Source organism: Pristis pectinata, chromosome 16, assembly GCF_009764475.1.
Source record: "Pristis pectinata isolate sPriPec2 chromosome 16, sPriPec2.1.pri, whole genome shotgun sequence".
In the NCBI taxonomy this organism is placed as follows: Eukaryota; Metazoa; Chordata; class Chondrichthyes; order Rhinopristiformes; family Pristidae; genus Pristis; species Pristis pectinata.
The window spans coordinates 44,996,666-45,012,137 of NC_067420.1; the positions used below are offsets into that span (position 1 = coordinate 44,996,666).

Consider the following 15,472-nt stretch of genomic DNA (forward strand, 5'->3'; position numbering starts at 1 on the left):
ATTATTGCTGATAATGGTGGCATGATTTCCAGATGATCATTTCATTTTTCTGGAATTTGTTTAACTTATTTATGAGAGATCAGAAGTTTGAATTTCTAATGCGCATAATCAGCTGAGCTGATTGAACGCAAAGACTTTGAAATATTTAACATGTTTATAATTGTGTTAATAACATAGTTCTGCGAACAACTCAACTGACTGACTTTAGGCCATTCCTAACAATTTGGCTTGAATACTCAGCATGACATTGAAATGCATGCAAACGCATGTTTCAAAGAATCCTCTCTCGCAAAGGGTGCATAGATGATAAAGTTGCAAGACAGAAGACATGTAAAATAGCAATGAGTGCCAATTACAATATTTTGTAGAGATTGATCACCCAACATCCTTTGGCTTGTCCTGTTTGGGGTCATTCATAAAAGTGACTTTATTTTTGGAGCCAGAATCTATTCCACAACAGGGTTTTGGATCTCTGGATTCTGAGAGATCTTGCACAGAATTTTCTGCATGAAGTTAGAGAGATTATTGCAACTTGTTGCATTGATTGTGTTCGGTTATAAGATTTAATGCTGTTCACCAAAGGAGTGGAGATGATAACTAGGGACTTTTTTTTAGCAAATAGTTGCAAATTAGTTTAATATGTGATTGCAAATATATAGATTCAACAGTGATTAAACTCCAGGATGTCCATTTGCTTTTGAAGTTATGTGATGTATAGTAATTATGATTTTGTACATCACTTTAAAGAATGCCACAAACTTTATCACTTCCATAAATACAGTGTTAATATTGAGCAATACGGTACTGTTTTACCTCAGAGGAAGATATTGCATCTCAAACTTGGAGACATTTCCTTGCTTTAAATTTGCAGCAAATCCTGACAAAAATATAGGGATCGAAGGGTGAAATGCATCTGTATGTAAGGTGTTACGCTTTTGCAGTGACTTCAATTCCAGCATTTCAGTTTTAGCTAACAATCCTGTAGAGAGACTAATCAAATATCTTCTGGAAATCCAAATATGTAACACTTATAAGCATTGTCCTATCACTAATTTATTTCTTCAAAAATTTCAGAGTCATTAGGCATGACCTTCCCTTTACAAAGCTGCCTCTCTCAGATCAACTGCGTAATTTTTAAGGTTCAATCCAATCCAGCACATATTCTGTAAACTCCATTGATTTCTCAACAGACGTTAATGTACCTCTCTTAAGTTAGGCGGTGACATGCATTTTTTGTAATCTAATGGAACAATTCCCATTTTTGGTCTTAAACCACGTGCAATGATGTCACACACTTCCTTCAAAAATCCGGCAAGAAACTTCAAAAACTTTTCTGGACCGGGAAGTTTATTTTCCTTAAGCTGCTTATTTGGTCAGTCCTGGGCATTGACTCAGATTTAGCTTCCTTGGCAGGTTCAGTTTGCTTCTAATGTAAACACAGAGGCAATGTAATCATTCACCAAGTCGACTGTTTCCTGATTTTTCTTTACAATTTCACCATTATTCATTTTTAATGGATCCACATTTCCCCTGATCATCCTCTTTCTCCCCCACGCCCTCTTCACAAACCCCCACCACCACCACCACCTCCCCAATACAATTGTTAAAGAAAACTGTGCTGGTTCTCCTATCCTTTTCAAGATCGTTAAACAGAGGCAAGTGCAATGACAAACAATAATAGGAAATTGGTGTAAGGCAGCAAGCTCGGGTGAATGCTAGCAGGGCAGGAGACGATTGCATTTTGGCCAAGTTGGAATATACAAGGAATGGAAGATGGGTCCACAAGGAGAACATTGGTGTAACTCAGCTTGCGGCTGACTAGAACAAGATATTGTGATTGGCCAGGATAGTAAGAAGATGCCTGGGTGATGTGTGGTAACTTAAAGACTAGAAATAGCTTAAATTTGGAAAGATTTAGTTTAGTGGACTAGTTTATCACAGTTCAAACCATCTTGCTTTCTAAGTGTCCAGATTATGAAGACTGTGGAACATGTTCAGTTAGACAGGATGAGAGAGCTGAAGTTTCTGGAGTTTAATTTGTGTGACTTTAGTTTGCACAAGAATTTAGAAAACTGAGCTTTAGATTCAATGCTGAATATTGATTCCGGTGTGGGTTGTTTAAAAGATTAAAGGTTGATCAAATTTAGGAAGTTAAGGTTATTATAGGGTTTAATTGGGTAGATGGAGAGAAATTATTTCCTTGTGGGGGAAGACAAAAGTAAGGGGGATGGCTTAAAAATTGGCAGGGACAACATCAGGAAGCAAATCATTGCAAAAGATAGGGGAAATCTAAACTTTCACACCACAAAACAGGTGGAATCAACTGAAAATTTGCAAACTGGGATGAGAAGGTTTGGTTAGGAATGGTCACAGAGCCATTGCTGGTCATTCAAGTGAAGGTGCAGAACAGCCGCGATCAAATTGAATTGAGGATCAGTACGGCCTCCTGTTCTTCAGTTCCTATATAAGTGCAGTGGATTTTGAGAGTTGTTGCCCCAGTTGTTGCAAAAACAAATGTTGGAATCTCCTAGGCAGGCACCACTGCTCTGTTGTTTTTTTTCCCCAAAGGTGAAAGCACCTTGTTCTTGCTTGTCATAATGTGGAACTGTGGCGTAGGGCAAAATAATTGTAACTTCAGGGCAAAGGGATATAGTGAACAATCTTGTGCAGATTAATTTTTCTATTCTCATCAACAACAAGAAAGCAATACTGGCATTATCTAAGTTATCCCTGAATAACATGATAGACACTGGTAATGGTGAGTCAATCAGTAGCAGCTGCTTCTCCCAGCCAAGTTATTTCATTTTTGTGCCAATGGTCCCCATTAAATAATAAACTGTGATATTAAAAGTTTTCACTAGGTTAAGCATCTCCACCTAGATTCTCACTTTTTCCCCCACTTCCCACTTTTTTTTGTTGTCCAAATGTTCATTTCTGTGCTGTGTCCCTTTTTGTTTCTTGTTCTGTGTGCAATTCTGTGAATTGTTTTCATTGTCTCAAACCCTATTCCACCCTCCTGTCCTCTCCCCAGTGACCCTGAAATTATGGATCACAGGACATAGTTTGAACTGAGCTCTTGAAAAGGAACAAAAGCCATTGATTCTCTTCAATCCAAAAATTTAAATAAACCCAGATGGAAGGAGTTAAAACATGTTGTAAACATATGAAATTATACTTGTGCTTTCCATACTGAAAATTGGTCTTTTGGGGAAATTTCCCACGATAAAAGGATGAGATTTCCTGCCATTTTAATGGTCCTTGACAATTAATGGGAGCTGGAAACCTGTAAGAGTACAACCCTCCAGGAGATGGGTTCTAGCTTATCTGGGTCTCAGCCCTCTGACAGAAGGAATAGAGGCTACACTGGCCCCACTAAGATGAAAAGTATGAAGACCAGCATGTGACAGGGTTAAAACTCAGTTGTGCATTCAGGCCTGATCACAAAAATATCCTAATTGTCTTATAATAAATGAATTCGGTCTACATCCACCCCTAAAGTAAACTACAATTAGTTTTGTGTATTTATTTTGACCCTGGAGGAGGCTATTCAGCCAATCAGGTCCATGCCAGTTCCCAGGGGAATAGTCCCATTTTCCCCTTTCTTTATTTCCCTGTGTCCCCTGCTCTTTCTCATGCCTAGCAAATTCCCTTTTACTTCATTTTGGCATTAACCTATACTAAGGGGTAATTTGCAACAGCTGATTAACCTACCACCACATCTCTTGGACGTGAGAGGAAATCAGAGCACCTAGCCATGGACAGAACGTGCAGACTCTGCACAGACAACACCCAAGGTTAGGATTGCACCCGGGTCCCAGGGCTCTGAGGCAACAGTGCTAACTGGTTTACCACCATGTCTCCCTGGGTGACAGCATGCATGTCCACTGTTAGCAGAGCTTCTCTCAACAGAAATTTTGGAGATAAAGCTGTATGAATTGAACAAATGAAAGCAGAACTTCCATCCCCAATTTCTCTCCACTTTCTTTGGGCCCTATTCTATTAAATCTGTGTTTAAAAATAGTGTCAAAAGCTCCACTATAACTTTGCTTCATACCAAGTATGTTTACTGGAAATGTGAAGTGTTTGTTCTGGTCAGGATCCACAATAAGTTTATTCCCATTTCCCACAAATCCCCTCACCCCTCCCCACTGTCACCCTGGCCACCTTGGCTTTTTGAGTTATAAAGTGTTTTGCCCAAAGTGTACTAAAATGGTGTGTGTCTGATAGTATGAGCCTAAGTTATGGACCTCTTGTGACTGCTGATCCTTCTGTTGAATATTTCCCATGACCAGTTTTAAGATGTCTACTGTACCATGTTTGTAAAAGGTGTTGCATGTTAATTTTGTTCTTTTTTTGTATGTCTCCCCTCCCAATAGGTGGTACAGGTATTTTTGTGTCATGAAAACTATTCATCCTCAATTTAAATCCTTGCATAAGTTGTGTTTATCACCATACACATAATCAATCTGTTTTTACAGGGCAAAATATACAGCACAAACTTCAAACATTTTGTATTTGATTGGCACTTACAGAGTTGGTATCCTTTTTATTATTTTGTGCTGTTTGCTATTTCTAAATGTAAAATGTTTCTCCACCCAGTCGCACTCATGCTTTGTGTGGGATTTTTGCCTTCATTGTAAACTGCAGTTTGAGCCAATTCCTTCCATCTGACCTTGACCCAGATGCATGTTGCTGGATGGGGCAGTGGACTTGGGACATTTTTTTTTTGCACCTAAGTTGAACTTAAATCTAAACAAAATAAAACGTAGACACGTTATTTCAATTTTTGTGGAAAGAAGATGAACATTTAATCACTTCTTTGCAATCCTGAAGCACAAATGGAATACTGGCTCATTACCCTGTCTCCCTATAATGTCCTCCAAAAGCCGCTACAGCATCCTTATTACACAAGAACCAAAAATTATTGTAAATGGCTCTTCAGTAATATTTTTCTTTGATGAAATGGTATGGTGCTAAATGCATAATCAGTTAATTGAATTTAAGATTGGTTATGGGGCTCACATCACTTTTAATAGGCTATTGCTGGCTTTCTGCAAAACTGAAAGGCTGTTCAAATAAAACTGCATGACTTAAGGTGTCTCAATACAGATTTCATGACATCATCACTCAGAGCTATTGGATTTGGATTGCAAACATTATTGCTCCCTCCCTAACCCTATCATGGCCCAATAGGGGGTTTGCTGAACTCCATTTAGGCAGGTATTTGGGTTGACAGTGCACTTGTTCTAGTCGTGTCTGTGCTGGGAGAGGAAAGATCTGATCCAGTTCCTGCACCTGACATACCCATAAGCTCCAAGTGCATGTTGAATAGTTGGGTGGGGCAGGGAGGAAGCAGTGTATCTGTAGGTTTGCCAGTTTTCTCCTCTCTGGAGCAGATTTCAGCATCTGCAGTCTCTTGGTTCTCCTCTCTGGAGCCTGGGTGTGAGGGAGAGAAAAGAAATGCCATAGTTTCTGCCTTTCAGTGAAGTGGAACTTCCCAAGAATAAAAAAAATTCAAGTTTTCCATATTGGATCCGCCTGCAGATATCCTCCATGAATGGATGATCATCTCTGTTTGAACTCTTCACACAAAACCATTATTATCTCTAACTTCAACTGCATTTTCGTATCATCAGAATCACAACTGCTATAGAACTGTTTACCACCATTGTGCAGCCACCAAGCTTGATTCTTGCACCCCTACCTACACCATGTCCAACCTAGCCTACAAAGTCAGAGCCACCTATTGGATGAAATTAAGTCACGCCTTGTATTGTGTTTGAACATTGATAATTAATTGTAGGACCACAGGATTTAATGGCAGACCCTGCCAGGTGAAAAATGCTCCATTCTGCTTTGAGATGTTCAGTGGGTCAGATAAAATGCTAGTAGCATTTTGGGTTGATTGTCATTTGATAGATTTGTTTGTTCAACCTGTTGAAATTAACTTTCTCTGTGTGCATAGATTTTTGACAGTAATTAGTTTATTTTTCATACAATTCTGATTGGTATTTCCCAGTAAACTAAGGAGAATTTAAAAATCCACAATCCAAGAAACAGGTTTTCCCGTAATATCCCAAAAAGGTCTTGAAAACTATTCTAAACTTATTTTCAAAAACTAAATCTGTAGTGAGACACCTTCCAGGATCTGTAACATCTCAATAAATTGCAATCATCTGCAGTGTTGTTTCTGAACAGTACCTTGAAAGTTCTATTGCTGTTCATGCGAGTCTACATATAAACAATATGCAGTAATGCTCTATGTATATGGGCAACATTACTATTTTTTTGCTTTCAATTGGCCATCATTATTGGGCAGCTGAGCCGATTGCCTTCTGGTTCAGCCACTAGTATTCTGTTCGGGCTTTTTTTTGCAGATAATCCCATCATCAATGTTTAAGTGAACCAATTGTGCTCACCATCATGTATGTCAAACAGGCATTTCCGTAGAACTAGAGTATAACAATTTAGTAATCACAAAAACCCAGTTGTAGATCTGTGTTGGATTAGTTTACTGCAGCAGAGGAAGAAGGCCTGTGACTAGGCTCGGAAAGTGGTCACCCTATAGTCTATTTTGTCTCTTCCTTCCATTAACTCCCTACCATCATCTCTGCAATTGGAATGCCTTCTACCATAATGTTTTGCACAGTCAGGTGGTCTTCTAAAGATCATCAAATATTGGATATGCAATTACCACCTGTGGAAAGTACCCCAAGGGAGCAAGTGCAGAGGTCAGCATCTTCATTAGAACAAATGAAATAAGAGTGGGCCTAGGTCAGTTGACCCTTGAGCCTGCTCTGTCATTCAGTAAGATTGTGACTGATTGGATCTTAGCCTTGACTCCACTTTCTTGTCTTCTCCCCATAAGCCTTGATTCCCCTCTAGTCCAAAATCTGCCCATCTCAACTTTGTATGCAATGACACAGCCTCCACTGCTCTCCCGAGTAGAGAATTCCAAAGAATCACAACTTGCTGAGAGAAGAAACTTTGCCTCATCTCTTCTTCCAACCTGAGATTATATCCACAAGAGGAATTGTCCCCTCAACATCTACCCTGTCAAACCTCTCAAATCTCATCTTTCATAAGATCACCTCTAGTCCTTCTAAATGCCAATAACTATAGGCCCAACCTGAACAATCATTCTTCACGAGACATCCCCTTCACCCCAGGAATCAACTCAGTCAGCCCTCTCTGAAGTGCCTGCAATGCAAATATCCCCCTTTAAGAAAGGCTTAAACTACATGCAAAATCCTTTGGGGGTTCACCAATGCCCTGTACAGTTTTAGAAGGACTTGCCTACTTTTGTGCTCAATTCCCCATAAAGATCTGTATTGCATTTGCCTTCCTAATTAGTTGCTATACCTGCCTGCTAACTTTTTGTTTCATTGCAAAGACACCCACTTCCCTCTGACCAGCAAAATTCTGCTGTTCTCTTCAGTTCAAGTTCAAGCAGACATACACAGGGTATCAATGCCATGAAAATTGGCTCTTTGCAGCGGCAGTACATTATAAGACAAGGACAAACGTCCGTTAACATAAACTTAAATTAACATAAATTATACATAATCAATGTTCAACAATATTTTGCTTTTATATGCTTTATATCAAAGGAGTTAAATCACGTTTCCCCACACCACAGCCAAATCTTTACCCACTTAACCTATCAATGTCCCTTTGTAGTCCCTCTTGTCCTCCGTGTGACTTGCTCTTCTGCCAGTCTTTGCATCATCAAATTTACCCAGAGTACACTTGGTCCCTTCATGTGCCATTAACACTGTAAGTGGTTGAGGCTGCGGCACCCAGCTACTTGCAGTGAACATTAATGTCACTCTAAAAATGTTAAACACCATTGCACGATATTCCTCATTTCTGGAATCATATTATTGTTTAATGTAAAAGTTCACAAGCACTTTGGAAGTTATTTCCAATGGTATAAATCATGCATGATCTAATTGAATAGTGGAACTGGTTTGAAGGGTTAAATGGTCATCTCCTTTTCCGATGCTATTGGATTCTTAGTGAGCATAGAACCCAAGATCCTTTAGACGGTAACCAGATGTTCTGTATGTGGCCATTTTAAAAATCATTTGGGATTCCTTTCATTGTGATCCTAGAAAAACCTCCCTTTCATTAAATTGTTAGCCAGATTTGTATCCTGCAATTTGCTGGATGATCCCTTATTAAAATTACACTGTCTTAAGGTTTGAAGTTCTGTCTATATGTGGCTTCAAATCTGTAAAGTCTACTGTGCTCCCCTTGATCCCAGTGTGGAATTGCACTGTTATCAGCTCATTCCTACATTATTCAGTGCAATGGTTCATATGCAGATGTTTCAGTGGGGAGGGGGTGAAACCCATTTCATTTTGGAAATTGCAGAATTGAGCAAATTTCAGTGTTTGACTTTGAAGAACTGAATTGAAAATTTTTTTGGGCAAAATATTTTTAACTAAAACTGCCCTGTCATGTAACAATCACTCGTTCTGTTTGTTCTGAAATTGGTCCATTGGTGTGGAGTACCTGGTCCTCCATTGTTGATATGCAGACTCAAGTACTTTTGATTCTAAAGCTCAGATTAATGGCTACCAAATTGTCACAGCCTCATTGCTACTGGGATGGGAGCAGTTTTCCTTTTTGAATGCTGTTCTTTGCTGCATGGGTTGTGAGCTTATGCTGGTTTTGATCGCTTTGCTTTTAGTTACTAATGCCCAGTTGTTTTCCCTCCCCTGTGGTGTGTGATACTGGGGTTATATCCTAGCTCTTCATACAGATACAGCAACGGGACTACTGATTCGAAGCATCCATTTGGTAACACAGAGACTAAACTCACAGTGGAGACAAGATATGAGCATCTCACTGGCAGCACTTGAATTACTCTCTGGACTGGCCAAGGTATTGCAATGTTAACATTTCTTGCACCGTATACAATGTATTTAAATGTGTGAACAATTGCTCTTGTAATCATAACATGAAGTCACATACTGTCTTTGAGCAGATATCTATCTGACCACTCTGGCTGCTTGTAGATTAAACATTTAGCTGTTAAGATTTCTGTACTCACGGGGCCTACTCCTGGCACATCTAACTGGAAAGAGAAGGTAAGCTAAAATAAAAGAAAACAAAAGTACTGGAAATGAACCAATTGTAATGAAGGGTGAAATAAAACAGAATGCTGGAAATATCAGCACTCAGCCAGGCAGCATCTGTGGAGAGAGAAATTCCTTTCATCAGTTGCCTTTGATTTGAAACGTTAACTCTGTTTTCCTCGCTCTCCACAGATGCTGCCTGACTAGCTGAATATCCCTGCATGGATAGAGTAAGCTGGTGTCTCCATGTGCTGTGAGGAGAACTCCCGTGGAGGGTTGTGAACAAGGGAAGGGGTGGCAAACAGTGGCATTTTCATTTTTTCTTCCCTAGCCCCCCAACTCCAATCCCTCTCTTTTTTAAAAAAAAGTACAAAAATACATGTATAAAACATGAGGTCATGTATATACACACAAATACATTACCCTGTAATGTCAAGACTTGCGGCTATGTTCCTCTCAAAACCAGCCAATTTAAATTCCTGCACTCACCAATATTGTATGATGTTTTGTCTTGTTCTGGGAACTTTAGAGCAGAGGTTTTCAACCTGTGGTCTGCGGTGGGTTGTCAGGGGGTCCACGAGCAAGGCAAGAAAAAAATGGAAAAGCAACCTGTTACAAAGACATAGCTTACTTGCTTGCTCCAGTTTTCCACTATTCAGAAAATCGGCCATATCTATTCTATCTGTTATAGGCGACAATCTTAGAGACTTAGACGATGTTCCCTTCTGGTAAGCTGCCGCTTAATATTCGATTTGTGTAGTCAGTAGTGTTCACTACTCACTACTATTCTGTTGTGCACTGTAGTGTTAGCAAGACTGAGTGACATTTTTGGTGTGCCTTAATAATATTGCTTACTTAGCGTGCATTTACGCCACAGTGACGTCACTGTTAAATGAAAAGTACACAAGCGTGTAAATTTTAGATTAGTTTTGATCATTTTGTTTATCAGTAAAAGTAATTAAACTGTCCAGTGTGTATTGCTGAGTGTGGAGAAATTTCTGAAGAGAAAAGCTGACCAGAAACCAGAAGATTCTGATGACGAAGGGATGAGGGTGACCGAAAGAGAAAACAACGCAAGTACGATCCAGAATACATTTCATATGGCTTCATCGCAGTGGGGACAAATGCGGACCAACCTCTGTGTTGTGTGTTTGCAAACACTGTCCAACGATGCAATGAAACCAGTGAAATTGAAGCGCCATTTAACAACAGTGCATCCAGATATTACCAGTAACCTGAAGGAATATTTTGAGCGGCAAAAGGAGCTGTACCTCAAGCAGAAAGGCAAAATGACAGCCTGTGCCACTGTAAATGAGAAGGCTCTTCGCGCATCATATTTGGTAGCATTACGAATAGCACATTCCAGAAAGCCTCACACAATTGGAGAAGAACTTATACTGCCTGCAGCAGTAGATATGTGCAAAGTTGTACTGGGAAAAGAATCCAGTCAAAAACTGAAAGCCATTCCACTGTCTGATAACACAGTAAGCAGAAGAATTGGCAATGTGGTGGAAGATATACAGAGCCAGCTGAAAGCTCGTCTTCAGCAAGTCAGATTTGCGATTCAGCTCGATGAAAGTACTGATGTTGCCAGTGCTGCGCAGTTGTTGGTTTATGTTCGATATTGCTGGGAAGGAGAGGCTTTGGAAGACTTTTTGTTTTGCAAGGCGCTCCCAGGGCGTACAACCGGTGAAGAACTTTTCCATGTGCTTGGCACTGTTTTTGTACGATCGGCATTGGTGTGGACACAGTGTATTGGAGTATGCACGGATGGTGCTGCCGCAATGACGGGACGGAAGTCGGGTCTAGTCACACGAGTGAAAGAAGTAGCTCTACATGTAGCAGCAACCCACTGCATGATTCACCATGAGGCTTTGGCTGCAAAGGATATGGATGAAAATCTTGCGGGTGTGTTTTCCACGTGCATTAAAATTGTTAACTTTATCAAAGCCAGGCACTCAATCATCGTTTGTTTGAAAACATATGCCGTGAAGTGGAAGCCGAGCATAAGCATTTGTTGCTACATACAGAAGTCAGATGGCTGTCACAAGGCCGTGTTGTGCAGTGTGTATATGGATTGCGAGATGAACTGCTGATTTTTGTAAATGAGCATAACGGATCATTGGCACAGTTCTTGATAGATGAGACGTGGGTTGCCAGATTAGCTTTTCTTACAGATATTTTCAACATTTTGAACAGCTTAAATCTATCATTGCAAGGACCTGGCTCAAATGTTCTGAAAACGCATGACAAAATCAATGCCTTCCAGAAAAAATTCTGTATCTGCAAGGGAAGATGCGAGCAAGGCGCCTATATGTTTCCGTTGCTGGCTGACTTTCTGACAGTGAACAAGACTAAAACAGAGGCCATTGCGAGCACCGTTTTGAACAATATTCAACAGCTGACACATTATTTCCATGAGTATTTTGGCGATGATGACACAAGCACGTTTGATTGGATTCAAAATCCATTTGAATGCACGCTTACTCATTTAACTGGATGTGAACAAGAAGAATTGTCTGAACTGTCATCTGACAGGACTTTGCGCTTGCAGTTCAACTGAACGTCACTGTTGTCGTTCTGGATAACATGTTCCCAGGAGTATCCACTGCTGTCCGGCAAAGCCGTCAATGTTCTGTTACCATTTGCAACCACTTACTTGTGCGAAATAGCATTTTCTGCAGTCACTGCCATGAAAACCAAATACAGATCAAGACTGAATATTGAGGATGGCATACGCGTATGTTTGTCGCACATACCACCACGTTTGGACAAACTGCAGTGCAAAACAGGCACAACTTTCACATTGAACTGAACACTGAAAGACACCACTGGTAATTATCGGTGATTGAAATAGTCATTATTTCAATAGGGCCTATGTGCAGTAATTTAAGTGTTGTATGCATGAATTATCAATTGTTTGATTTTGTGGACTCTGGGGGTCCACCATCTAACAAGGACATGTTCTGGGGGTCCGCAGCATGAAAAAGGTTGAAAACCACTGCTTTAGAGCACAGTGCTGGGTTGCTGTGCATATAACAGACTGACCTAAATAAATTGCAATCAGAACGTTTGAAGACCAGCAGCAGCATTGCTTCAGTCTATAACCTGCAGTGGCTGCATTGCAAATCAGACTTGTGGTCAAGAGGTGCTTTTACCTACACTCGTGCACAAAAGTTTATCCACTCCTCTAACATTTAAATGAGTTCTGTTCCAATTTATAAAATCCCCAGATTCTAATAGTTCCTACAGCACTTCCTGAAGCTAGATTCAGCACCACATTGGGAGGATGAAGTGATGCAGGTGGCTTTGCACTGTTGCACACAATTAGCAGGATAACTGCACTGTACAAAAGTGTCTTTACATGCAGCTTGCAAAGTGGGTTACATCTGATATTTTTAGGTTTCTAGGAACTAGAAGCTTATGCGCATTATTTGAGTGCGTGCGAGCTTTTAATAATTTATTTCAATACAGCCTCTGCAGTTGCACGGCTGATGAATGCTTGATAGTTCTAGTGGTCAATTAGTTGAGGTTTTTAAGACTATCACACCCACCTGGTATCAGTCCAGGAACAGAGAATGTGCAGCGTGCAAAAGCTGTAGTGTCCATGTGGCAATGAAATTCAAAGCCAGTCCTAAAGCTCGGGGAGGTTTAGTAGGTCTTCATTTACATAATGAGGCCTGAACTGCACGGCAATGTTAGTCTGCTGACCTGAGTACTCAGAAGTGACCAAACTTAAAACATGGAGCTTGACAAACTAAAACTTAATGTCTTCTCTAGTTCATACCCTCACATTCTGTGAGAAGCATGCCCAGAATGCAGGTTTGTTTTGGACTGGAGTGTCACCTTGTGTAACACTTGTTTGTTCTTTTTTTGATCATCAACAGAAGACCATGCAACTTCTTTCACACATTTTCCATAATTTTTGTTCACTGGATGTAAAATTTGCTGGCCTTGTCAGCATTTATTGCCCATCCTAAATAGCCCCAGAACCAAGGCATGTTGTTTACACATAGGCCAGATTGGGTAACAATGGCAGATTTCCTTCTGAAGAATATTAGTGATGTAGGTGGGTTTTTTAGAGTAAACTGAGAGTTTAAGTTTACTCAGACTGACTTTCTTTTTCAAATTCCAGATTTATTTGATTACTTGAATTTCAATTCCTCAGCTTCTAGGGTGTGATTTGAACTCTTGTCCCTGGGTGACAGCCTATAATGTGTCAAAGTTGTACCAGGAGGCAGAATTTCAGTAATATTATATCTTGTATTGCACTCGTGTCTTTGACTGGACCTTGACAAATTTTGGGGGACAATCTGTAACTGAGATGTAACTCAATGCTTTGCATGCATGTTGAGTTACATAGTTGAATTTGTAAGATTTTAGGTATTTAATTTTCAAAGATATAATGAATGCAAAATAAAAAATGGGAAATTGAATGCTATAACAATGGGTTCAAATAAAGCTGGGCTGAGGCATTAAAATATTGAAGTTTGGAATATCCATAGAGTTGTACAGCACAGAAACAGGCCCTTCAGCCCACCATGTCCATGCCAACCTTTTGGCCCATCTACACTAATCCCATTTGTCTGCATTAAGTCGGTATCCTTCTACGCCTTGCCTATTCAAATGGGGAATTAGACAAAACTCTAACCAAGTATGGTGTTGGAGTAAACCCGTAAGAAGGTGAAAAAAGTGGAAGGAACAGGGCCTTATCATTGTCTCAAATTGACTTTTCCTATCTTGAGATGTTAAAACTTCAGCAGCCTCCTTTCCACCATCCTTCTTGCTGCCTTTATCAGCTGATCATAGTCACTAATTTTGTTTTGTAAAACAGGTAAAGGTGAGTGTGGACTCATCAGACAGAAAACGTGCAGTAAGTTCTGTGTGCAGCTACATCGTTTACCAGTGTAGCCGGCCTGCTCCGTTTCATTCCCGAGACCTACACTCGATGATTGTGGCAGCCTTTCAGTGTCTCTGTGTCTGGCTCACAGAACATCCAGACATGCTAAATGAAAAGGTACTTTTGACACCAGGCATGAAAGACCTATCATCATTTTTCTGGTAGTTTGAATGATTTGTAACATGTTGTGCTGTCAATCTGTTGATCCTGCCTGTCACATTTCCTTGGCTCTGCTTCTTTCCACCCACCATCACCATCTCCACTTGGAGATTGTTAGTAAGAATTAAGAGATTGGAGAACCACAGAACCTCCCAGATTAGTTTGGAAATGACGAATCAGTCTTCATCTGTTTATGTCGTTATTACACACAGATTTAAGAACGAAAGAAAATGGGAGCAAGATTAAGTCATCTGGCCCCTCAGACCTGTCCTGCCATTCAATATGATCTTGGCTAATCTGCTCCCTTAACTCCCTCAGCTTTCAAGCTCTCTGTTCCTCTTTAAATTCCCCCAATGATCTAGCCTCCAACCACCGTCCGGAGTAGAGAATTGCAGAGGCTCATCACCGTCTGCAAGAAGTTGGTCCTACACCTTTAAACGATCACCCTTTGTCTTGTAAATATGTCCCCTCATTCAAGATTCCCCCTCCAGTGGAAACGCCACCAAAGGATCTTGTGTGCTTCAAAAAGATCTGCTCTCGTTCTTTAAAACCTCCTGAACTAGATTGAAAATGTCAAATCAGTCTTCATCCAACTTCACCATTAATGCATGCAGATCTGGAGAATCTAGAACCAGGAGAACAGTTTAAAAATTAGGTTTGCCCGTTTAAGACCAATGAGGAGAAATTTTTTCTGAATGTTGATTTTGGAACTTTCTTCCTCAAAGGGTGATGGAAGCAGAATCTTTGAATGTGTTTAAGGCAGAGTTAATTAGATTCTTGATAAGCAAGGGGCTGAAAGGTTTCAATGAGTAGATGGGAATGAGGAATTATGATTGCATTCAGGTCAGATGTAATATTAAATGACAGAGCAGCCTTGAGAAACTCCTACACCTGCTGGTAATTCACGTTCTCTGATATGAAGAGAATAATCAAAATCCTTGGCTCAACATTATTTACTTCAAAGATCAAGAGAAGGAAGTATTATTGCATCACTTTAACTTGACCTTGGCTTGCTGCCTTTGTTTCAGTCTAACTTTCTATCTGCTTTGTCAGGACTGCCTGATTGAGGTGCTGGAGATTGTGGAGTTGGGTATCTCAGGAAGCAAGTCGAAAACCAGTGATCAGGAGGTACGATACAAGGGAGATAAGGAGCTGAACCCTGCTTCAATGCGAGTGAAGGATGCCGCTGAGGCTACACTTACTTGGTAAGAGACGTAACGAACAGTTAAAACACATTTCCTTGAATTTATCCCACAGATTCCAGCATAGTTTTAACTAGCTTTGGAGGCAAAGAGCTACAGCAAAATTCTTTGGTTTTATTCCTGGCAGT

General features: G+C 40.3%; 1 protein-coding gene across 9 annotated transcripts in view; it reads left to right on the plus strand.

Moving 5' to 3' along the window:
- The window catches only part of ralgapb (Ral GTPase activating protein non-catalytic subunit beta), a 105,026-nt gene that overhangs the window by 49,627 nt on the left and 39,927 nt on the right, over positions 1–15,472 (plus strand). For 7 of the 9 annotated variants that reach the window (XM_052031340.1, XM_052031332.1, XM_052031336.1 and 4 more), the window contains 3 exons: positions 8,756–8,889; positions 13,918–14,100; positions 15,196–15,347. In XM_052031340.1, coding sequence (XP_051887300.1) covers positions 8,756–8,889; positions 13,918–14,100; positions 15,196–15,347 — 469 coding nt within the window. The remainder of the gene's footprint in view (positions 1–8,755; positions 8,890–13,917; positions 14,101–15,195; positions 15,348–15,472) is intronic. The other 2 variants (XM_052031335.1, XM_052031341.1) reach the window with 1 other exon arrangement.